Source organism: Pan paniscus, chromosome 12 (assembly GCF_029289425.2).
Source record: "Pan paniscus chromosome 12, NHGRI_mPanPan1-v2.0_pri, whole genome shotgun sequence".
Taxonomy (NCBI): Eukaryota; Metazoa; Chordata; class Mammalia; order Primates; family Hominidae; genus Pan; species Pan paniscus.
This window is the reverse complement of record NC_073261.2, coordinates 52,911,651-52,937,710: the sequence shown is the minus strand read 5'-3', so window position 1 is coordinate 52,937,710 and position 26,060 is coordinate 52,911,651. Positions and strand designations below refer to the sequence as shown.

Genomic DNA, 26,060 nt, shown 5'->3' with positions numbered 1-26,060 from the left:
CCTCTCTGTTAATATCTGTATTTTAGTTTGTTTGTTTATTTATTTTGAGATGGAGTCTTGCTCTGTCACCAGGCTGGAGTACAGTGGCGTGATCTCGGCTCACTGCAACCTCCACCTCCCAGGTTCAAGCGATTCTCCTGCCTCAGCCTCCTGAGTAGCTGGGACTATAGGTGCACACCACCATACCAGGCTAATTTTTGTATTTTTAGTGGAGACAGGGTGTCACCATGTTGGCCAGGATGGTCTCCATCTCTTGACCTTGTGATCCACCCGCCTTGGCCTCCCAAAGTGCTGGGATTACAGGTGTAGTTTGTTTATTTATACAATTTATACCTAAAGTTAATATTGATCTATTATGCCTTAAGTCTGCAATTTTATTATTTATTTTCACTTTATTCCTGTTTCTCTTGTCTTGCCTTACTGTGGGTTTCATGAACATATTTTAGAATTTCACTTTAATTTTTAAAAATTATTTATTTATTTTTGAGACAGAGTCTCGCTCTGTCGCCCAGGCTGGAGTGCAGTGGTGCTATCTTGGCTCACTGCAAGCTCCGCCTCCCGGGTTCACGCCATTCTCCTGCCTCAGCCTCCTAAGTAGCTGGGATTACAGGTGTGTGCCATCACGCCTGGCTAATTGTTTTATATTTTTAGTAGAGACAGGGTTTCACCATGTTGGCCAGGCTGGCTTTGAACTCCTGACCTCAAGTGATCCACCTGCCTCAGTCTCCCAAAGTGCTTGTATTACAGGCGTGAGCCAATGCACCCGGCCCTTGGTGTGGATTTCTTTGGGTTTTCCTGTTTGGAGCTGACTTACTTTCTTTAATCTGTAAGTTTATGTCTCATCAAATTTGGGATGTTTTCAGACTTTGTTTCTTTGAATTTGACTCATCTTGTTTGCATCATTTGATCGTCTTTTCCCTCTCTCGCGCGTTCGCTGTCTTTCTCTCTCTCTCTTGCTGTCTCTTTCTCTCTCTCTTGGCTCACTGCAACCTCTGCTTCCGGGGTTCAGGCAATTTTCGTGTCTCAGCCTCCCGAGTAGCTGGAATCATGGGCGTGTGCTACCACGCCCAGCTAATTTTTTGTATTTTTAGTAGAGACGGGGTTTCATCATGTTGGCCAGGCTGGTCTTGAACTCCTGACCTTAAGTGATCCACCCACCTCAGCCTCCCAAAGTGCTGGGATTATAGGCGTGAGCAACCACAGCCAGCCTTGATTGTCTTTTCTCAGTTTGTGATTTTCCTGGTTCTTAGTGGTAAAAATGAATTTTGATTATATCCTGGACATTTTGGATATTATGTTAGGAGACTTTGATTCCTATTTATAATCTTCTGTTTAGCAGGCAGTTGCTCTGTTTAGGTTTTCCATATAGGTTCTGGCCTGTTTATGTGGCTGTGATCCCAAAGATAATTTAGTTTTCAGGGGAGTTGCATTCTGGTCTACTTCAGTGGTACCATTGAGGCTCCCACTCAGTCCCTGTTGGTGATGCTTATGTGGGTGGAATGGTCTTCCTCAAGGCCTGCTGGTGCTGTGTGGGAAGGGGGAGATGCTAACCCACAGAGTAGAGAACATTTCCCTGGGCCTGCCCCTGGACCAACTGGTGTCAGTGGGTCACCCACTTGGTTCTTGTTGATGGCATTCATGGGGGTAGAAAATGCTTTTCTAGGCCTCCTGATGCATCTAGGTAGGATGCTGGGCCCCTGCGATGGAGAACATTTCCTTGAACCTACTCTCTGGATTTCTCAATGCTGGTGGACTTCCCATTCAATTTTTGCCAGTGCCACTGGGGAAGGAAAGTGCCTACCTGAGCTGTCTTTTACCACAGGAGAGTTAGGAGATGGTGGACCTAGGTCTTCTTTTGTTACTGGCTAGAGGACAGGGAGATGCCAAACCTGTTGGGACTCTCTGCCTGGTTTTTGCTGGCACTACAGTTCTGGTGGTGCAAGCCTACCTGTTGCTGCTGGGTTGGAGTAGGGTGTGGGGAGATGGGACTGTCTGCCAAGTCTGCTGGGCTGCCCGTTTCTTGGTCCATGGCCCACAGACAGCAGGCTTTTCTTGGACTTCTTTCTGCCCTCCTTTGTTCCCTTTCTCCTTCCCACTATTCCTATTCCTATTCCTATTTCTGGTCTTAGTTCCACACTGCAGGCCTCTCCAGGGTCCAGCCTCAGATATAAGAGAGTTAAAAAGAAAACTGAGGAAGTCATTGCCATGTTGTTCTCCAGTCTGGAGGTCCTTAGCTAGTCTGCCTTTCACTTTCTACCTTTCAGTTTTTTTTTTTGTCTTTTGGTTTCTAGGGAAGTGGAGGGAAAAGCAAATTTATATCATTTTGTCAGGGACCAGAAGACAACTGGAGTTTTGAAAACTTGACTTAGATGTGCTATTGTCTTTGGTTGTTGGTAGAAATAATCATATGGGGGAAGCGAGGTAAAGATCTTTCTCAGGCAATATTGAATAAACTCAGGGATCTCAAGCCACAGAAGGTGGGGACACCTATGCCATGAAACTTTCCTAACTTTTCTAAAATCTGCAGCCCGCGTCCTGAACTATTAATAATAGCTGACATTTATTGCTTGTTCACATTGCTAAGCACTTTATGTATTATTATTATAATGTATATTATATAATACAGGTTGAGCATCCCTAATCTGAAAAGCCACAATCCAGAATGGTCCAAAATCTGGAACTTTTTGACTGCTGACATAATATTCAAAGGAAATACTCATTAGAGCATTTTGGATTTCAGATTTTTGGATTAGGTATGCACAATATGTTCTTTTATCATATTATTATGCCATATTGTTTTATATTTTTAATCTGACCTATGATGATGGGCACTGCTATTATTCTATTTGCTATCTGAGCAAAATGAAACTTAGAGTGACTTGCCCAAAGTCCCACTTTCTCTAAGAGGATTTTGATAGCTTCTTCCATATTGTTCTCTCTGTTTCTCAGGTTTTAAATGCCTTTATAACCTTACCATAAACATATCACACCATCAATTTTTCCAAATTCTTTCTCAGAGAGGGCACCAATTTAATTTCTATTATATACTTAACACTAATCTTGGCATATGATAAAGGCATGAAAGAGTCTCGATGATTGTTTCCTAACTTAAGAGTTCATCAGTTAGTGGTACAGTACTGGCTGCCTCAGCTTGTTTACAGCATCAGGTAGTGACATAGTAGGAAACAATGCTTTGTGCAAGAAAGGATTTTAACTTCTTCCTAGGTAATATCAACACTCAGGGCTTCAGTTATTTTCTATGACTGATGAGTTCCAATTGTAGGACTCTATCTAGATATATCTCATACTCCAAATGTTTGTATCTGACTACTATGAAATGTCTTCATTTGGATGTCCCATAGGTATCTTAATGTCAGAACGTTAAAAATGGAGCCAATCATCTCTTTAAACCTACTCTTCCTTCTCTATTTCTTCTCAGTGAATGAGTGTCTACTTATTAGCCAAGCTAGAAACTTGTATTCTTGTTTCACCCTCATCCCTGCCCAATCACTTAATCCCATTGATTCTATCAGACTCCCATTCTCTTTTCTGAATTACTGCATTAGTAATGGAAAACTGATCATCTTCTCTGCCACTTATTTTCAGTATTAAGCCAAAATAGTCTGTTTACAGGGCAGACTTGATAATGTCACTTCCTAGTTTGGAGTTCTTGCTTTCCATTGTTAACCTTGGGGTAAATTCTAAACTCCTTAGTACATAGTAGAAGGTCCCTGCTTACCTTCTTAGCCTTATACTTGCCTCTTTTTTCATAGTGAACTACTCTCATTTCTTCATGATGCTAGACCCTCTTGTCTCCTTGATCTCATAGATGCTATTTTCTCTACTTGGAATGCTTCCCTATTCTTTATATGCCCATCTTTGCCTAATTTCTGGTTTTTATCCTTTCATTCTGAGCTTTGCTGTCTTTCAGGAAAATGTTTCTGTTTTTCACTGTTCACCATGACTCTTTAAGAAAGAGCCAGATACTCCTTATATATGTTGCTATAGTATCCTGTAAACAGCCTCCCTAATCACTGCCCTTACACTGAATTTAGTAATTGCTTTTTTTACTTGTTTCTGTCTCTCACAGGACTTTAAGCTCTTTGAGGGTAGAGCTCGGGCTTTGCTAATATATATATTTTTGCACCTGGCTGTGAAAGCTACTCAATAAATATCTGTTGAATGACTTAATGAATTGATGAATATTAAATGAATTAACATGCCTGGGTAGACTGGGGGAGGGGTAGAATAAGATGGTAGGCTTTGTATTTTGGCAGGGATCAGTTCTCAAGAAAGTGGATCAAATAAATGTAAGTATCATATCTCATTGACTATATGTCAGTTGTAATGAAGGCCTATGGATTAGTGTCTTATCACTATTTTATTGATCTCTGGTTAACATGAGGCTGTCTCTGTGACTTGAATGGCCTGTATGTCTTTCTTTATGTTTTTTGGTGGGTATTGGGGTTTATGTTCCCTGCCTCTAAACCTAATTGATTTATCTTTTAGTTTTCCTGCCATAATTTTTATTGACGCCCAGTCTTTTGTTTAACCTTACTACCTTAGGTTGTTATTTGTTGGGTATCTTCTCCCTTGAAGATGCAAGTTACTCAGGGCGGGGAGGGAACCTGCGTGTGGCTCAGAGTAAGGGAGGACTTTAGTTTGGGGCAGGACTTTGAAGGGTTCTCTTAAAGATGAGGAGCCTGGAAGCAAGATCTGAAATTACATCTTCTCCTGTCCCAGAGGGAATTTCTTTGAGTAGGGGTGCACCTATCAGGGTGGTTTGATGACTGGGTATTACTATGACCAGGTTATAACTTTCCCAGGGTTATTCTGTTAGGAAATAGTGTTTGGGATTTGATGTTTGAGTACAGAGTTCATGAACTTTTCACAACACCAGCAGTTCATTAGCTTTTTGAAACCTCTGCCCACTTAGGAATGAGGAAGAGTCTGTAACGCACTTTACCTAACAATTCCTGCTTTCGCATTGAAAAAGAACTTAGTGATAGCAACAACAAAATTAGGAATTAAATTACAGGCTATAATGTTAGCTCGTATATGTGATTTTTGTGTTATAAAACAGTGCCCTATTATCTTTTGAAACTAAGCAATTTTATTACATTTAACTTGATTTTGTATTGCAAGTTATTTAAATGGCATACATTTATCAACAGGACAACGTTAATGAATTATCAGTACGCAGGAACTTTGGAAGGGTTATATTTACGTCCACTGTGCTAATAAGGGTATCAGAAATCCTGTTTGAACTGTGATATATTGTGTTAAGTTTAGTTATGAGAGAATATAGTTTAAGATAATGAATGTAGAGATAAACATCTATGAGTTAACTGAGGGATTAACGAAATACAACACAATTATAATTATTTAGTTGTCAATAATTAATAATTAGGAACTTATAAAAATGATATAGTAATTAATTAGAAAGCAAGAATAACAGCAATGAAGACAAAGACCCATTTAAAATATCACTGGTGTCTTTTTAAAAAAACATGAATTTGAGTTTACTTCTCTGTACACACAATAGGTGCTTTTGCCAGACTTTTTAAAAAAAAATCTTTTTTATTTTTAATATTTATGAGAACATAGTAGGTGTATATATTTATGGGGTACATGAGATATTTTGACACAAACATACGATGTGTAATAATCACATCAAGGTAAATGGAGTATCTGTCACCTCAAGCATTCATTATTTCTTTATGTTGTGAAAATTCCAGTTATACTCTTTTAATTTAAAATGCGTTATAAATAATTGTTGACTGTAGTCACCGTATTGTACTATATCATATTCTAGAGCTTATTCATTCTAACTACATTTTTGTACCCATTAACCATCCTCCTCACTACCTTCCCAGCCCCATTACAGACTTATTAGTGACTGAATTAGAGGGCTCAAAATGAGAGCTATAGTAATTTATTTGTGTGTGCTAGTATTAAAACCCATAATAATTGACTTGGAACGATTACTAGTAAGAGGCTCTTAGTCATATGTAAAATGGAAGTATGGAATTGTACCTCATTTTGTCTGTGAGAAATAAAGGGCTTGCTTATTCTTCTTATGTCAGAATATACTTGGGGAAATAAAACCGTGCTGTCTTCGTCACCTAAGGAAGCCTTCTGTGTTACTAAGCACCTTAGTATGGAGAAGAGTTCTTGAGTAAATCGTACCCAGGTTGTTAGTCTTAATGTCATCTCTAAGAGGCATACAGTTCCCACCCAATATACAACTTTGGTGTAGTATAGTCTTTTTCTGGCAGCCATCTTCCTCTTCTTGGTCGAAACTTACCTCTTCAACTCACCCCTAGTTCTGAAAATGAATCTCCAAAGATTATATCAGTATGTAGTAATATTGTTAACACTCACACTTAGTGTATTCTTCTTTCCCAGGGCTGAGAGAATAATAAGGACTCTAAAAACATACCATTTTTCATCATGAACTCCTTATGTACCTAGACATATTTTATAAATCATAGTTAATGGATTTGTGATCACCATTCTTCTGACAGTTTGACATATATGTCCTTAACTTTATATAGAACTGACAAGAATTCTTCTTTAACATCATGCATCTCCTCCCTCGCTTTTAACAGCTTAACCTATAGTCGTTCTTCCAGTTTTCTTTACTAATCTTTTCCTTTACCCCTGAGGTTAAGAAGACCTTATCTTATGTAACCTGGATCTTTCAAGGACCTGGGCTGTACATCTTAACTCCTTAGCTATTTATCTCATTTGTCCCCATTCATGGTGTCACTAATAATTTGTAATGGCCAAAGGGACATAAAAACTTTGAGAAATCAGGAAATCATTTAGAAAAACAAGGTTTTGTTTTGTTAATCTGTTTTGGTTTATTAGCCTCTTGAGCCTGTTTTGTTTCCTCACAAAAACTTTTCTTATTTTCTTTAGACCCAGCAGGCAAGAACCTCACAAAATTTTGTAACTCATATTCCTTCTCAGGTTACAATGCATGTTACATTTTTAAATTTTTTACTTTTCTTGAAGAGTTAATACTTGATACTTCTAGTTCTTTACTTTGAAATTCACTCCTCAACCCATTTCATTCTATATTCAGCTCCTTTGAAGCTCGTCAGTGGCCATAGAAAGCCAGTCAGTTGTAGTGGAAAGAGCTCAGAATTTGGATTTAGAGTTTAAGGGTTAAAGTACCAGTTTTTGTCACTTACCCACCTACAATTCTAGAAAAACTATGTATCTTTGCACTTAAAATGTGGTCTGAGGACCAATAACATTGGGCATCCCTGGGGAGCTTGTTAGAAATGCAGAATTTCAGGTCCCACCCAGACCTACTGAGTCAGAATCTGCAAGTTAACAAGATCCCAACATTGAGAAGCACTGTTACATGGTCATCTTTGCAACTCGGTTTCCCTATACGTAAAGAATAGATAATACTTGCTCTATATATCAATCATCTTAACACCATCTGACACATCATATGTTTTACCAATTTATTGTCAGCCTCCTCCTGCTAGAATACAAATTAGCTCTGTGAGGTAGGGATTTGTCTGTTTGTTTATTGCTTGCTGTATGTAGAACAGTGCCTGGCACATAGTAAGCATTCATGTATTTTGAATGAACAATGAATGAATGCACAGCTTGTCAAATCCTGTCATTTCTGTTGCAGTCACTTACTTTACACTGCTGTTTAAAACTGCTTTCATTTAGAATTATTGTATTAGTGCACATATAGAACATTTCTATAGAAATGTTTGTTGGATTGTGCAACCTAGATTTTTACATTCCCTTCTCACTCATCTTGAAAACTTTAAAACTGTAAACAATTTGCCATGCCATACGGAATTAAGTTAAAACTCTTCAGAGTAACCTTTAGAGTCTTTTTCAGTTTTATGTACTTAAATATATATATATTATACAGGGTGCATTTGTTGGGAGAGTCCTTCAAACTCACTGCACGCATAGCATCCCTCTAGGCCATATTGTACTGCCCCTGTGGGACTTGGGGGCAAGAGGAACCCGTGAAAATAAGCTGATGAGCCTTTGCTGTACCAGGGATCATAAAGTCTTTCGTCTCTGACTGAAGACCTTATGTCTTCTGCCAGCCTGCAAGACACAATAACAGATTGTAAGTAGGGTGAAATCAAATCCTAGACCCAATAGCATTATCCCATCTCATTGAAAATTCTCTTAAAAATCCAAGTTGTAAGATCCATATAATATTTCATCCACTGGATATACTGTTGTTTATAACCATTACTCTGTTGTTGAAGATTTAAAATGTTTTTACTTTAGTTTTCTAATTAATATCTTTGTATGCAAATATTTATCTCCTTTGATGGCTGTTTCCTTAGGATTCATTTCTAGAAGCTTTTTAAAGGCTCAAAGCTGGCTTTTTTCCAGCACATAGAATTTTAAAATAGAAAATTTTATATACTATTAACAAATCTCTTTTTCTTTAGGAGACACTTCTAAAGGAGGCATAGCTAAAGTTACTCAATCCAACTTGAAGTCAGGCATCACTACCACTCCTGTTGATTCAGACATTGGATCTCATTTATCCTTGTCCCTTGAGGACCTGTCTCAGTTGGCTGTAAGTTCTCTTCTAGAAACTACTACTGGTCAACACACTGCTGATACTCTCAACCAAAAGACATTAGCAGATACTCATCTAACTGAAGAGACTCTGAAAGTCACAGCTATTCCTGAACCAGCTGACCAGAAGACTGCAACACCAACAGTACTCTCTAGTTCCCACTCACATAGGGGGAAGCCCAGCATTTTCTACCAGCAGGGCTTGCCAGACAGTCATCTAACTGAAGAGGCTTTGAAAGTTTCAGCTGCTCCTGGACTAGCTGATCAGACAACTGGCATGTCAACTCTAACCTCTACTTCCTACTCACATAGAGAGAAGCCTGGTACTTTTTACCAACAAGAGTTACCAGAGAGTAACTTAACTGAAGAGACTTTGGAAGTTTCAGCTGCTCCTGGCCCAGTGGAGCAGAAGACGGGAATACCTACAGTATCCTCTACATCCCACTCACATGGAGAGGACCTCCTCTTTTTCTATCGACAGACCTTGCCAGATGGTCATCTAACTGATCAGGCTCTGAAAGTTTCAGCTGTGTCTGGACCAGCCGACCAGAAGACTGGGACAGCAACAGTACTCTCTACTCCCCACTCACATAGAGAGAAGCCTGGTATTTTTTACCAACAAGAGTTCGCAGACCGTCATCAAACTGAAGAGACTCTTACTAAAGTTTCAGCCACTCCTGGACCAGCTGACCAGAAGACTGAGATACCAGCAGTACAGTCTAGTTCTTACTCACAAAGAGAAAAGCCTAGTATTTTGTACCCACAGGAGTTAGCAGACAGTCATCTACCTGAAGAAGGTCTGAAAGTTTCAGCTGTTGCTGGACCAGCTGACCAGAAGACTGGCCTACCAACAGTACCCTCTAGTGCATACTCACACAGAGAGAAGCTCCTTGTTTTCTACCAACAGGCCTTGCTGGACAGCCATCTACCCGAAGGGGCTCTGAAAGTTTCAGCTGTTTCTGGACCAGCTGACAGAAAGACTGGGACACCAACTGTAACCTCTACTTCCTCTGCATCCTCTTCACTTGGAGAAAAGCCCAGTGCTTTCTATCAGCAGACCTTACCCAATAGTCATCTAACTGAAGAGGCTCTGAAAGTATCAGTTGTTCCTGGACCAGGTGATCAGAAGACTGGGATACCCTCAGCACCATCTAGTTTCTACTCACACAGAGAGAAGCCCATTATTTTTTCCCAGCAGACCCTGCCAGACTTTCTTTTCCCTGAAGAAGCTCTGAAGGTTTCAGCTGTTTCTGTATTGGCTGCCCAGAAGACTGGGACACCAACAGTGTCCTCTAATTCTCACTCACATAGCGAGAAATCTAGTGTTTACTACCAGCAAGAGTTGCCAGACAGTGATCTACCTAGAGAATCTCTGAAAATGTCTGCTATTCCTGGACTGACTGACCAGAAGACTGTCCCAACACCAACAGTACCTTCAGGTTCCTTCTCACATAGAGAGAAGCCCAGTATTTTCTATCAACAGGAGTTGCCAGATAGTTATGCAACTGAAAAGGCTCTGAAAGTTTCAACTGGCCCTGGACCAGCTGACCAGAAGACTGAGATACCAGCAGTACAGTCTAGTTCTTACCCACAGAGGGAGGAGAAGCCTAGTGTTTTGTACCCACAGGTGTTATCAGACAGTCATCTACCTGAAGAGAGTCTGAAAGTTTCAGCCTTCCCTGGACCAGCTGACCAGATGACTGACACACCAGCAGTACCGTCTACTTTCTACTCACAAAGAGAGAAGCCTGGTATTTTCTACCAACAGACCTTGCCAGAGAGTCATCTGCCTAAAGAGGCTCTGAAAATTTCAGTAGCTCCTGGACTAGCAGACCAGAAGACTGGCACACCAACTGTAACCTCAACTTCCTACTCACAACATAGAGAAAAGCCCAGCATTTTCCACCAGCAGGCCTTGCCAGGTACTCATATACCTGAAGAGGCTCAGAAAGTTTCAGCTGTTACTGGACCAGGTAACCAGAAGACTTGGATACCAAGAGTACTTTCTACCTTCTACTCACAAAGAGAGAAACCTGGTATTTTCTATCAACAGACCTTGCCAGGTAGTCACATACCTGAAGAGGCACAGAAAGTTTCACCTGTTCTTGGACCAGCTGACCAGAAGACTGGGACACCAACTTCAACCTCTGCTTCTTACTCACACACAGAGAAGCCTGGTATTTTCTACCAACAGGTCTTGCCAGATAATCATCCAACTGAAGAGGCTCTGAAAATTTCAGTTGCCTCTGAACCAGTTGACCAGACAACTGGCACACCAGCTGTAACCTCTACTTCCTACTCACAATATAGAGAGAAGCCCAGCATTTTCTACCAACAGTCGTTGCCAAGTAGTCATCTAACTGAAGAGGCTAAGAATGTTTCAGCGGTTCCTGGACCAGCTGACCAGAAGACTGTGATACCAATTTTACCCTCTACTTTCTACTCACACACAGAGAAGTCTGGTGTTTTCTACCAACAGGTCTTGCCACATAGTCATCCAACTGAAGAGGCTCTGAAAATTTCAGTTGCCTCTGAACCAGTTGACCAGACAACTGGCACACCAACTGTAACCTCTACTTCCTACTCACAACATAGAGAGAAGCCGAGTATTTTCTACCAACAGTCGTTGCCAGGTAGTCATCTAACTGAAGAGGCTAAGAACGTTTCAGCGGTTCCTGGACCAGCTGACCAGAAGACTGGGATACCAACTTTACCCTCTACTTTCTACTCACACACAGAGAAGCCTGGTAGTTTCTACCAACAGCTCTTGCCACATAGTCATCTACCTGAAGAGGCTTTGGAAGTTTCAGTTGCTCCTGGACCAGTTGACCAGACGATTGGCACACCAACTGTAACCTCTCCTTCCAGCTCATTTGGAGAGAAGCCCATTGTTATCTACAAACAGGCCTTTCCAGATGGTCATCTACCTGAAGAGTCTCTGAAAGTTTCAGTTGCTCCTGGACCAGTTGGCCAGACAACTGGCGCACCAACTATAACCTCTCCTTCCTACTCACAACATAGAGCAAAGTCTGGCAGTTTCTACCAACTGGCATTGCTAGGTAGTCAAATACCTGAAGAGGCTCTCAGAGTTTCTTCTGCTCCTGGACCAGCTGACCAGACAACTGGCATACCAACCATAACCTCTACTTCCTACTCATTTGGAGAGAAGCCGATTGTTAACTACAAACAGGCCTTTCCAGATGGTCATCTACCTGAAGAGGCTCTGAAAGTTTCCATTGTTTCTGGACCTACTGAAAAAAAGACTGACATACCAGCAGGACCTTTAGGTTCCAGTGCACTTGGAGAGAAGCCCATTACTTTCTACCGGCAGGCTCTGCTAGACAGTCCTCTAAATAAAGAGGTTGTGAAAGTTTCAGCTGCTCCTGGACCAGCTGACCAGAAAACTGAGACATTACCGGTACATTCTACTACCTACTCAAATAGGGGGAAGCCTGTCATTTTCTACCAACAGACCCTATCAGATAGTCATTTACCTGAAGAAGCTCTGAAAGTTCCACCTGTTCCTGGACCAGATGCCCAGAAGACTGAGACACCATCAGTATCCTCTAGTTTATACTCATATAGAGAGAAGCCCATTGTCTTCTACCAACAGGCCCTGCCAGACAGTCAGCTAACTCAAGAAGCTCTGAAAGTTTCAGCTGTTCCTCAACCAGCTGACCAGAAGACTGGGTTATCTACTGTAACTTCCTCTTTCTATTCACATACAGAGAAGCCTAATATTTCTTACCAGCAAGAGTTGCCAGATAGTCATCTAACTGAAAAGGCTCTGAAAGTTTCATATGTTCCTGGACCAGCTGACCAGAAGACTGGGGTATCGACAGTAACCTCTACTTCCTACTCACACAGAGAGAAGCCCATTATTTCCTACCAGCGAGAGTTGCCGCATTTTACTGAAGCAGGTTTGAAAATTTTAAGAGTTCCTGGACCAGCTGACCAGAAGACTGGAATAAACATCCTGCTCTCTAATTCCTACCCACAGAGAGAGCACTCTGTCATTTCTTATGAGCAGGAGTTGCCAGATCTTACTGAAGTAACTTTGAAAGCAGTAGGGGTTCCTGGGCCTGCTGACCGGAAGACTGGGATACAAATAGCATCCTCTAGTTCCTACTCAAATAGAGAGAAGGCCAGTATTTTTCATCAGCAGGAGTTGCCAGATGTTACTGAAGAAGCTTTAAGTGTTTTTGTTGTTCCTGGACAAGGTGACCGGAAGACTGAGATACCAACAGTACCTTTAAGTTACTACTCACGTAGAGAGAAGCCCAGTGTTATCTCTCAACAGGTGTTGCCAGACAGTCATCTCACAGAAGAGGCTCTGAAAGTTTCACCTGTTTCTATACCAGCAGAGCAGAAGACTGGGATACCAATAGGACTGTCTAGTTCCTACTCACATTCACATAAAGAGAAACTCAAGATTTCAACTGTGCATATACCAGATGACCAGAAAACTCAGTTTCCAGCAGCTACCCTTAGTTCCTACTCACAAATAGAGAAGCCCAAGATTTCAACTGTGATTGGACCAAATGACCAGAAGACTCCATCCCAGACAGCTTTTCATAGTTCCTATTCTCAAACAGTAAAGCCCAATATTTTATTTCAACAGCAGTTGCCAGATAGAGATCAAAGTAAAGGTATTCTAAAGATTTCAGCTGTCCCTGAACTAACTGATGTGAATACTGGAAAACCAGTATCTCTCTCTAGTTCTTATTTTCACAGAGAGAAATCGAATATTTTCAGTCCACAGGAATTGCCAGGTAGACATGTAACTGAAGATGTGCTGAAGGTTTCAACAATTCCTGGACCAGCTGGCCAGAAAACAGTATTACCAACAGCTCTTCCTAGTTCCTTTTCACATCGAGAGAAACCAGATATTTTCTATCAAAAGGATTTGCCAGATAGACATCTAACTGAAGATGCTCTAAAGATCTCAAGTGCTCTTGAGCAAGCTGATCAAATTACTGGATTACAAACAGTTCCCTCTGGTACTTACTCACATGGTGAGAATCACAAGCTTGTTTCAGAACATGTCCAAAGGCTAATAGATAGTTTGAATTCTTCTGACTCCAGTGTTAGCTCAAATAATGTGCTTTTAAATTCTCAGGCTGATGACAGAGTTGTAATAAATAAACCAGAATCTGCAGGTTTTAGAGATGTTGGCTCTGAAGAAATCCAGGATGCAGAAAATAGTTCTAAAACTCTTAAGGAAATTCGGACACTTTTGATGGAGGCAGAAAATATGGCACTGAAACGATGCAATTTTCCTGCTCCCCTTGCCCCTTTCAGAGATATTAGTGATATTTCATTTATACAGTCTAAGAAGGTGGTTTGCTTCAAAGAACCCTCTTCCACGGGTGTATCTAATGGTGATTTGTTTCAGAGACAGCCATTCACAGAGGAAAGCCCAAGCAGCAGGTGCATACAGAAGGATATTGGCACACAGACGAATTTGAAATGCCGGAGAGGCATTGAAAATTGGGAGTTTATTAGTTCAACTACAGTTAGAAGTCCTCTACAGGAAGCAGAGAGCAAAGTCAGTATGGCATTAGAAGAAACTCTTAGGCAATATCAAGCAGCCAAATCTGTAACGAGGTCTGAACCTGAAGGGTGTAGTGGAACCATTGGGAATAAAATTATTATCCCTATGATGACTGTCATAAAAAGTGATTCAAGTAGTGATGCCAGTGATGGAAATGGTTCCTGCTCGTGGGACAGTAATTTACCAGAGTCTTTGGAATCAGTTTCTGATGTTCTTCTAAACTTCTTTCCATATGTTTCACCCAAGACAAGTATAACAGATAGCAGAGAGGAAGAGGGTGTGTCAGAGAGTGAGGATGGTGGTGGTAGCAGTGTAGATTCACTGGCTGCACATGTGAAAAACCTTTTGCAATGTGAATCCTCACTGAATCATGCTAAAGAAATACTCAGAAATGCAGAGGAAGAGGAAAGCCGGGTACGAGCACATGGTAAGAAGAAAGGTTCAGGCTTATAAACGTTATAGTTTAATAATGTGTTTAAAGTTAGATATTTATGTTTTGAGGAAGCTTAGCCAATGAAAAATACAAGCAAGACCAAGAAAAAAAATGAAGTTAGATATTTGGAGTTCTAAATGTATTTTCCAATAGAATTGTTAGAATGACTATATTTCTTCTAACAATCCATAAAAAGCCTATTTAACCAATAATGTAGTTAAGTTACAGTATTAATAGTACCAGCCTGAGTTTAGGTTCTTGTTCTTAGGAGAAGTAGATTCTGATGTATGAAAGAGAGTAAAGAGGTCGCTTGGGCTCCTGAGCTCCTAAAGCTATCACGTTTCTCTAATCCTCCGATTATAGTATCCTTATTCTGAAGGCAGAAAGAGCCTCCAATTTGCTGTGCTCTAAATTGCTTTTTGTCCTAAAACTACATATATTTTCTCTTTCCCTTTTCTAATAAAACTCTTGGTGTTGATCTCAGACATTTGAAAAAAAAATCAATGTATTTTATACTAAAACTTGGGTTAGAGGTTTAGAAGAGAATATTTACAAATCTCATTAATTTCTAATAGAATTCCATTAAAAACAAAAATCTGTAAGACAATATGGGGAATATATTTTAGGAGGCAATTTAAAAGCAATTTAGGCCTACCTAGAAATCGTCCCTTGAGGTTAACTTCCTACGCTGTTCCTTGCACATTTTTATTCTACAAAAAAACCTCCAAGTTGTATTTATTACTTTTAAATATCAGCTGTCATGGAATTATGAGTAATTGTAGCAGGAACTAAAGGGAGAGGTAAAGAAACTCATGATTAGAAGGAGGATTAAGATAAATATGACTGATTACCAGATTTAAAGTGGCTTTTTTGTAGAATTATCTATAGAGCATGGCTTAAGAAAATCAGACTTTGCAGTGAAAGGATCTCTGTCAAGAATTTCTAATAGGTTGTCATAATTGAGAAGAAGACATACTAAGCATTGCAGTGGGTATTAAATTGCATATATTGATGATCTTCTGTGTTGCAATTGTTGACAAATTATCACTTTTGCATTGTATTATCTCAAGTGTATGCTTTCTCTCCAGCCTGGAATCTGAAGTTCAATTTAGCACATGATTGTGGATACTCCATTTCAGAATTAAATGAAGATGACAGGAGGAAAGTAGAAGAGATCAAGGCAGAGTTATTTGGTCATGGAAGAACAACTGACTTGTCCAAGGTATAAAAGAAATCTGGAAATGAAGAAAGTAAATATGAAAGAATGGGTGATGGAATTAGGATCTCTTACTTGGGCATCAGTTGAGTTGCTGATAATATTTGGCTAAAGCCTTTTTTGGTTTTGTTTTTGAGACAGTCTTGCTCTGTTGCCCAGGCTGAAGTGCAGCAGTGCAATCACAGGTCACTGCAGCCTTGAACTCTTAGACTCAAGGAATCCTCCTACCTCAGCCTCTCAGGTAGCTGGGACCACATGTGTGTACCACCCTGCTCGGCTAATTTTTATATTTTTGGCAGAGACAGGGTCTCTACGTTGCCCAGGCTGGTCTTGAACGCTTGGATTCAAGCGATCCTCTTGCCTTGGCCTCCCAAAATGCTGGGATTACAGGCATGAGCCACTGTGCCTAGGCAGGCATCTTAATTTTTCAAAAGTTAAGATATAAGTATTAGATTCTTACAGTCTAGATATGTTAAGTTTTTATTGATTCCAAATTCATATTTTGAAAAATTTATCTTCTTAGAAAAATAAGAACTGATTTGCTTGTTTTATCAATTTTTTTTAGAACAGAGAAGACTAAATGTCACCCTTATTTTCTCTTGAAAGTAGTATCTTGAAATCCAGCTATTTTCAAATGTTTATTTTAAATACTTGAGTACACAGCTATAATAGCTTATGTATAAATGGCTTTCATTTTAATAGTACATATTTTCCTTCTATTAACTATTTCATATGTAGAAAAGAGTATATATGAATCATTTATGTAAAGAATAGCAGCAAGTAAAAATAATTCCCATATATTGACTATCGAGCTTGAGAAATAGAACATTACCAAATACTGTTGAAGTTCTTTGTTTCTCCTTTCCCAGTCATATCTTTTTTATTTCTTATTTTGATATATAATGATTTTCCTTCTCTTCAGTATGGTTTTGAACTCTAAGATGGAATCAATATGATGCATATTCTTTTGAGAACTAGGTGTTTCACACAGTGTTAGGGTTTTGAGCTGCTTCTACGTAGATGTGCAGAGTTTTCATTTGTTCCTTATTACTGTACAGTATTCCAGTGTGTGATTACATGATAATTTATTCTTTCTCCTGTGGATAAGGCATTTTGTCTGCTATTTTGCACAGTAATAGGGTATAATAATGGCTATCGTAGAGGGTTTTGGTGTGGATTATGTGAGATAATGCCTATAAAATGCTTAGTAGAACGTGTTATGTCTAGTTAGTACTCAATAACTGGCAGCTATTATTACTATTATTAATCCTGAAAGAATTGATATAGCTATCATGCAAGGATTTCATGGCCTGATTCATACAAAGTTTCTTAGAAAACTATTCTCCAGTGATATAGTTTATTTGGATTATCTCAATTTTGGAAAAGTGTTTGAAAAGTACAAATTAGATTGGATTTTAGGTTTTACATATATGCTTGTGAAAAACAAAATTGACAAAATAATAAGAATAATAAAATGGGCAATTGGTTGTCTTAACACCATTTGTATATATGCTGCCAAAGTGAGCACTATCCTAGCATCATTTGTTTAAAAGTACATAGTTTTCTCAGTGATCTGTGTTTCCCTATTTTTAAAAATTATTTTCTTGCGTTCATATTTCCAGATCCCTCAGCAAGCAAGTTGCCTTCCTTTGGGTAGACTCTGGTTTGTCTGTGTTTTTCTTAAAATAAGGTGTCCTGAATTAGATGAAACACAATTTCACTTCTGATCTGACCAGCATGAAGTATATTCAGTAATTCTCTTTCTGTCAATGTACTGTGAGATCTTTAATGGTCACAGCATAATTGGGCATTAAAAAAAACCATGTACTGCTTTCAAAACTTAAAGCTGTAGGAAAAAAGCAAAGCAAAACAAACCAAACAAAAACCGTGAACTGCTGCCAAGATTCCTATTCTCATTTCTTGTATCTATATAATACTTTTTAAAAAATCTTCTTATTTTTGAGACAGAGTCTCACTTTATTGCCCAGGCTGGACTGCACTGGCATGATCTTGGCTCACTGCAACTTCTACATCCCAGGTTCAAGTGATTCTCCTGCCTCAGCCTCCCGGGTAGCTGGGATTACAGCTGTGTGAGTGGCGCATGACACCACATCCAGCTGATCTTTGTATTTTTAGTAGAGATGGGGTTTCACTATGTTGGCCAGGCTGGTCTTGAACTCCTGACCTCAAGTGATCCGCCCACCTCGGCCTCCCAAAATGCTGGGATTACAGGCCATTACGCCTCGCCCTATGTAATACTTTTTAACTCTCCTGTATTTCTTTTTATTGCTTTTATATCAGTGTTCAAGCCTATTGGAATGATTTTTAATCAAATTTGATCATTTATTTTATTAAAATATCCCTTTCAGCTTTGTGCCATTTATATATTAGATAAGTATTTTTATCCAAATTAGCAATAAAAATGTTTACTAAGGGCTATGGATAAAAAGTCTAAAACTTTTGGCTGGGTGCGGTGGCTCATGCCTGTAATCCTAGCACTTTGGGAAGCTGAGGTGGGTGGATCACTTGAGGTCAGGAGTTCGAGACCAGCCTGGCCAACGTGGTGAAAAGCTGTCTCTACTAAAAATACAAAAATTACCTGGGTGTCATGGTGCATGCCTGTAATCCTAGCTACTCGGGAAGCTGAGGCAGGAGAATTGCTTGAACCTGGGAGGTGGAGATTGTAGTGAGCCGAAGATTGTGCCAGTGCACTCCAGCCTAGGCGACAGAGGGAGACTTTGTCTCAAAAAAAAAAAAAAAAAAAAGTCTAAAACTTTTGAATAAGATTACTCTCACACCTATGTTGAGTACTTCACTATACTGTCATTCAACCATCTTGTGTTTCACCATCTTATGATTGACTTTTTTCAGTCTATTAACTGAGTAGTTGCGAAATAGTGTTTGTCTAGATATGCCTTGTTCTTAGGGAACCCATATTGGCCACACTGTGTACGGTTTTGGACCTTTTATTTTTTTAACTTAAATATATTAGGATTTCCCTTTAAAACTTCTCTAAAAGCATAATTTCACAGGTATGTAATATCCCATTGTATGAACATAACAATTTATTCACTACCCTACTGTTGGACATTTATTCATTCATTCCAAAAATACATATTGAATGCCTGATATGCGCCATCACTCATCTATAGCCTGAGGACACACCACTGAACAAAATAGACAAACATTTCTTCATCATGAGCTTACATTAAGGAAGAGTATATGAATAACAACCAAACAAGTAAAATAAATGTCAGATGGTGGGATAAGAGCCAGGGAGACAAAGCAGAACGGTCAACACAGAACCTGAGAAAGAGGTATTGAATTAAATATCTGAGTAAGGTGAGAAAGTAAGGCAGTTAACAGTGACAAGAGCATTCCAGACAGAAATAGCATGCACACAGTTGCTGAGGTAAAGTATGTGAAAGGAAAGGGAGTGTTAAAGGAAAGGGAGGAGGCCAGTGTGTTTGGAGAGTGAGAGTGAAAGGGAGAAGACTAGATTGTGGAAGGCAGTGGTTCTTGACAGGGGTAGTAAATGCCTCCCAAAGAGATATTTTGGAAAATTATGTGATTTTTCTTGGGTCATCACTGTAATTGGGGATTGTTTCTGGAATGCAGTAGATAGGTGTCAGGTATGTTACTATTTCTATAATGTACAAGACAGTTCCACACAATGAAGAGTTGTCCCTTGTCACATACAGCTTTTGAATGTCCCTGTAGATATTAATGTTGATGAAAAACCTGTTATAAATTACTTCAGTGTTTGTCATGTTTTAAATGATTTTTTTTTTTAGTATAGGGTGTTTCTTCTGTTTTTTCTTTCTTTCATGACTGACATTTTTGAAGAGTACAACCTAGTTACTTTGCAGATTTCCCTCAAATTGAATTTATCTGGTGTTTTATCATGATTTGATTCAGATTTGATTTTTATGTAGGAAAGCCACAGAAGTGATGTGCTTTTCATGCTTGTCAGGAGGCACATTATGTTGATTTGTCTCAATACTTGTAATGTTAACTCATACCACTTAGTTAAGGTGGTATCTGCTGGTTTGTGTGTTTTACATATTAATAAGTTAATAAATATTAGGGAGAGTTTCTTTGAGACTGTAAATATCTCTAGTTTAGGATCTAGTGTTTATACTTGCCTGAATAATTTATTAATAAAATAGCTTTAATTTGGTTATTGAAAAAAATTCTGTCATTGCTTCAACATTCATTCATTGGAATTCTGTGGTAAGTTAAAAGTGTCCCTTCTCCATTTATTTATTTATATCATTATGGACTCTTGGATTTTTCTTTTACTCAAAGGGTCACAACCTATCACTATCATTGTTTATTTTGATACTCAAATTATCCCACACTTGCCCACTGGAACCATTTTAAGCTGGTTCCTGTGTGTTCTCATGATCCCATCATTTCATGAGCATTCACCCACTTTCTGAGCTAGGAAGACACTCTAGGAATATCTTATATTTTCTTTTCACCAACCCTAGAGCTGTCCATTTCTCCAAGGGGCGCTGGTTCTTTTTAGCAGAGAGTGGCATGTAGAAACTAAGATCTGTATGCTTGGTGTGCTTATTGATACTATGATGCTGTTGCCTTTATGCCCTTTCAGCAGACAATGTGTGTGTACATAATTACACACACCCCCCTCTCCCCTGTATGCCTGTTTCCTTATCTATTACTTTTATTGTAAAATGAGAGCTGAGTTTATACTAGTACATCCAATTCCATTCCAGTACTACAGGGTTATTCTAGCCTTTTTTTCTTTCTTTATTTGTAACTCACTTCCCTGATAGTAAGAAACTTGGCTCCCATTATCCTCCATATATTTACTTGTTTAAACTCCCTTGTATGTTTCTCCCTCAGCCCCACTGCTCATCATGCCTGCAACAGATTGAATTTCTTTCCCAGCCCCAACTCTTTCAACCCACAAGTTTTATATGTAACATAATAATTATTATACCATTCCAGATACTTTTAAATTTCCATTATGATTTCTTTCAACAATGAATGGTGATATATTAGGATGATACCTTCAGTGTGCTGAAAGAAAATAAATTATATCTACCTAGAACTGCATGTCAGTGAAAATCTGTTTTAAGAATGTGGTAATATAAAAATGATTTTAGACAAAAACAGTTCATTCAGCACTCATTAAAAAATTCAGGTGGAGACAAGATGGCCAAATAGGGACAGCTCCGGTCTACAGCTCCCAGTGTGAGCAATGCAGAAGACGGGTGATTTCTGCATTTCCATCTGAGGTACCGGGTTCATCTCACTAGGGAGTGCCAGACAGTGGGTGTAGGACAGTGGGTGCAGCGCACCATGCGCGAGCCGAAGCAGGGTGAGGCATTGCCTCACTCGGGAAGTGCAAGGGGTCAGGGAGTTCCCTTTCCTAGTCAAAGAAAGGGGTGACAGACGGCACCTGGAAAATCGCATCACTCCCACCTGAATACTGCGCTTTTCCGACGGGCTTAAAAAACGGCACACCAGGAGATTATATCCCGCACCTGGCTCGGAGGGTCCTACGCCCACGGAGTCTCGCTGATTGCTAGCACAGCAGTCTGAGATCAAACTGCAAGGCGGCAGCGAGGCTGGGGGAGGGGCGCCTGCCATTGCGCAGGCTTGATTAGGTAAACAAAGCAGCCGGGAAGCTCGAACTGGGTGGAGCCCACCACAGCTCAAGGAGGCCTGCCTGCCTCTGTAGGCTTCACCTCTGGGGGCAGGGCATAGCCAAACAAAAGGCAGCAGTAACCTCTGCAGACTTAAATGTCCCTGTCTGACAGCTTTGAAGAGAGTAGTGGTTCTCCCAGCACGCAGCTGGAGATCTGAGAATGGGCAGACTGCCTCCTCAAGTGGGTCCCTGACCCCCGAGCAGCCTAACTGGGAGGCACCCCCCAGGAGGGGCAGACTGACCCCTCACACGGCCGGGTACTCCTCTGAGACAAAACTTCCAGAGGAATGATCAGGCAGCAGCATTTGCGGTTCACCAATATCCGCTGTTCTACAGTCACTGCTGTTGTGCAGCCACCGCTGCTGATACCCAGGCAAACAGGGTCTGGAGTGGACCTCTAGCAAACTCCCAACAGACCTGCAGCTGAGGGTCCTGTCTGTTAGAAGGAAAACTAACAAACAGAAAGGACATCCACACCAAAAACCCATCTGTACGTCACCATCATTAAAGAATAAAGGTAGATAAAACCACAAAGATGCGGAAAAAGCAGAGCAGAAAAACTGGAAACTCTAAAAAGCAGAGCACCTCTCCTCCTCCAAAGGAACGCAGCTCCTCACCAGCAACGGAACAAAGCTGGATGGAGAATGACTTTGAAGAGCTGAGAGAAGAAGGCTTCAGACGATCAAACTACTCCGAGCTACAGGAGGAAATTCAAACCAATGGAAAAGAAGTTGAAAACTTTGAAAAAAAATTAGACGAATGGATACCTAGAATAACCAATGCAGAGAAGTCCTTAAAGGAGCTGATGGAGCTAAAAGCAAACGTGCGAGAACTATGTGAAGAATGCAGAAGCCTCAGGAGCTGATGCGATCAACTGGAAGAAAGGGTATCAGTGATGGAAGATGAAATGAATGAAATGAAGCGAGAAGGGAAGTTTAGAGAAAAAAGAATAAAAAGAAACGAACAAAGCCTCCAAGAAATATGGGACTATGTGAAAAGACCAAATCTACGTCTGATTGGTGTACCTGAAAGTGACAGGGAGAATGGAACCAAGTTGGAAAACACTCTGCAGGATATTATCCAGGAGAACTTCCCCAATCTAGCATGGCAGGTCAACATTCAGATTCAGGAAATACAGAGAAGGCCACAAAGATACTCCTCGAGAAGAGCAACTCCAAGACACATAATTGTCAGATTCGCCAAAGTTGAAATGAAGGAAAAAATGTTAAGGACAGCCAGAGAGAAAGCTCGGGTTACCCACAAAGGGAAGCCCATCAAACTAACAGCCAGTCTCTCGGCAGAAACTCTACAAGCCAGAAGAGAGTGGGGGCCAATATTCAACATTCTTAAAGAAAAGAATTTTCAACCCAGAATTTCATATCCAGCCAAACTAAGCTTCATAAGCGAAGGAGAAATAAAATCCTTTACAGACAAGCAAATGCTGAGAGATTTTGTCACCACCAGGCCTGCCCTAAAAGAGCTTCTGAAGGAAGCACTAAACATGGAAAGGAACAACTGGTACCAGCCACTGCAAAAACATGCCAAAATGTAAAGACTGTCAAGGCCAGGAAGAAACTGCATCAACGAACGAGCAAAATAACCAGCTAACATCATAATGACAGGACCACATTCACACATAACAATATTAACTTTAAATGTAAATGGACTAAATGCTCCAATTAAAAGACAAAGACTGGCAAATTGGATAAAGAGTCAAGACCCATCAGTGTGCTGTATTCAGGAAACCCATCTCATGTGCAGAGACACACATAGGCTCAAAATAAAGAGATGGAGGAAGATCTACCAAGCAAATGGAAAACAAAAAAAGGCAGGGGTTGCAATCCTAGTCTCTGATAAAACAAACTTTAAACCAACAAAGATTGAAAGAGACAAAGAAGGCCATTACATACTGGTAAAGGGATCAATTCAACAAGAAGAACTAACTATCCTAAATATATGTGCACCCAATACAGGAGCACCCAGATTCATAAAGCAAGTCCTTAGTGACCTACAAAGAGACTTAGACTCCCACACAATAATAATGGGAGACTTTAACACCCCACTGTCAACATTAGACAGATCAACGAGACAGAAAGTTAACAAGGATACCCAGGAATTGAATTCAGCTCTGCACCAAGCAGACCTAATAGACATCTACAGAACTCTCCACCCCAAATCAACAGAGTATACATTTTTTTCAGCACCACACCACACCTATTCCAAAACTGACCACATAGTTGGAAGTAAAGCACTCTCAGCAAACATAAAAGAACAGAAATTATAACAAACTGTCTCTCAGACCACAGGGCAATCAAACTAGAACTCAGGATTCAGAATCTCACTCAAAACCGCTCAACTACATGGAAACTGAACAACCTGCTCCTGAATGACTACTGGGTACATAACGAAATGAAGGCAGAAATAAAGATGTTCTTTGAAACCGACAAGAATAAAGACACAACATACCAGAATCTCTGGGACACATTCAAAGCAGTGTGTAGAGGGAAATTTATAGCACTAAATGCCCACAACAGAAAGCAGGAAAGATCCAAAATTGACACCCTAACATCACAATTAAAAGAACTAGAGAAGCAAGAGCAAACACATTCAAAAGCTAGCAGAAGGCAAGAAATAACTAAAATCAGAGCAAAACTGAAGGAAATAGAGACACAAAAAACCCTTCAAAAATTAATGAGTCCAGGAGCTGGTTTTTTGAAAAGATCAACAAAATTGATACCACTAGCAAGACTAATGAAGAAAAGAGAGAAGAATCAAATAGACACAATTAAAAATGATAAAGGGGATATCGCCACCGATCCCACAGAAATACAAACTACCATCAGAGAATACTACAAACACCTCTACGCAAATAAACTAGAAAATCTAGAAGAAATGGATAAATTCCTCGACACATACACCCTCCCAAGACTAAACCAGGAAGAAGTTGACTCTTTGAATAGACCAATAACAGGATCTGAAATTGAGGCAATAATCAATAGCTTACCAACCAAAAAAAGTCCAGGACCAGATGGATTCACACTGAATTCTACCAGAGGTACAAAGAGGAGCTGGTACCATTCCTTCTGAAAGTATTCCAATCAATAGAAAAAGAGGGAATCCTCCCTAACTCATTTTATGACGCCAGCATCATCCTGATACCAAAGCCTGGCAGAGACACAACCAAAAAAGAGAATTTTAGACCAATATCCCTGATGAACATTAATGCAAAAGTCCTCAATAAAATACTGGCCAACTGAATCCAGCAGCACATCAAAAAGCTTATCCACCGTGATCAAGTGGGCTTCATCCCTGGGATGCAAGGCTGGTTCAACATATGCAAATCAATAAACGTAATCCAGCATATAAACAGAAACAAAGATAAAAACCACATGATTATCTCAATAGATGCAGAAAAGGCCTTTGACAAAATTCAACAACACTTCATGCTAGAAACTCTCAATAAATTAGGTATTGATGGGATGTATCTCAAAATAAGAGCTATCTATGACAAACCCACAGCCAATATCATACTGAATGGGCAAAAACTGGAAGCATTCCCTTTGAAAACTGGCACAAGACAGGGATGCCCTCTCTCACCACTCCTATTCAACATAGTGTTGGAAGTTCTGGCCAGGGCAGTTAGGCAGGAGAAGGAAATAAAGGGTATTCAATTAGGAAAAGAGGAAGTCAAATTGTCCCTGTTTGCAGATGACATGATTGTATATCTAGAAAACCCCATTGTCTCAGCCCAAAATCTCCTTAAGCTGATAAGCAACTTCAGCAAAGTCTCAGGATACAAAATCAATGTACAAAAATCACAAGCATTCTTATACACCAACAACAGACAGAGAGCCAAATCATGAGTGAACTCCCATTCACAATTGCTTCAAAGAGAGTAAAATACCTGGGAATCCAACTTACAAGGGATGGAAGGACTTCTTCAAGGAGAACTACAAACCACTGCTCAATGAAATAAAAGAGGATACAAACAAATGGAAGAACATTCCATGCTCATGGGTAGGAAGAATCAATATCGTGAAAATGACCATACTGCCCAAGGTAATTTATAGATTCAATGCCATCCCCATTGAGCTACCAGTGGTAATTTATAGATTCAATGCCATCCCCATCAAGCTACCAGTGACTTTCTTCACAGAATTGGAAGAAACTACTTTAAAGTTAATATGGAACCAAAAAAGAGCCTGCATCGCCATGTCAATCCTAAGCCAAAATAACAAAGCTGGAGGCATCACGCTACCTGACTTCAAACTATACTACAAGGCTACAGTAACCAGAACAGCATGGTACTGGTACCAAAGCAGAGATATAGATCAATGGAACAGAACAGAGCCCTCAGAAATAATGCCACATATCTACAACCATCTGATCTTTGACAAACCTGACAAAAACAAGCAATGGGGAAAGGATTCCCTATTTAATAAATGGTGCTGGGAAAACTGGCTATCCATATGTAGAAAGCTGAAACTGGATCCCTTCCTTACACCTTATACAAAAATTAATTCAAGATGGATTAAAGACTTACATGTTAGACCGAAAACCGTGAAAACCCTAGAAGAAAACCTAGGCAATACCATTC

At 39.9% G+C, this 26,060-nt stretch overlaps 1 protein-coding gene across 1 annotated transcript in view; it reads left to right on the top strand.

Moving 5' to 3' along the window:
* The window catches only part of ALMS1 (ALMS1 centrosome and basal body associated protein), a gene marked incomplete at its 5' end in the record, with an annotated part of 232,273 nt that overhangs the window by 56,849 nt on the left and 149,364 nt on the right, over positions 1 to 26,060 (top strand). The window contains 2 exons of the mRNA XM_034953388.2: positions 8,451 to 14,564; positions 15,659 to 15,792. Of these exons, the coding sequence (XP_034809279.2) occupies positions 8,451 to 14,564; positions 15,659 to 15,792 (6,248 nt within the window). The remainder of the gene's footprint in view (positions 1 to 8,450; positions 14,565 to 15,658; positions 15,793 to 26,060) is intronic.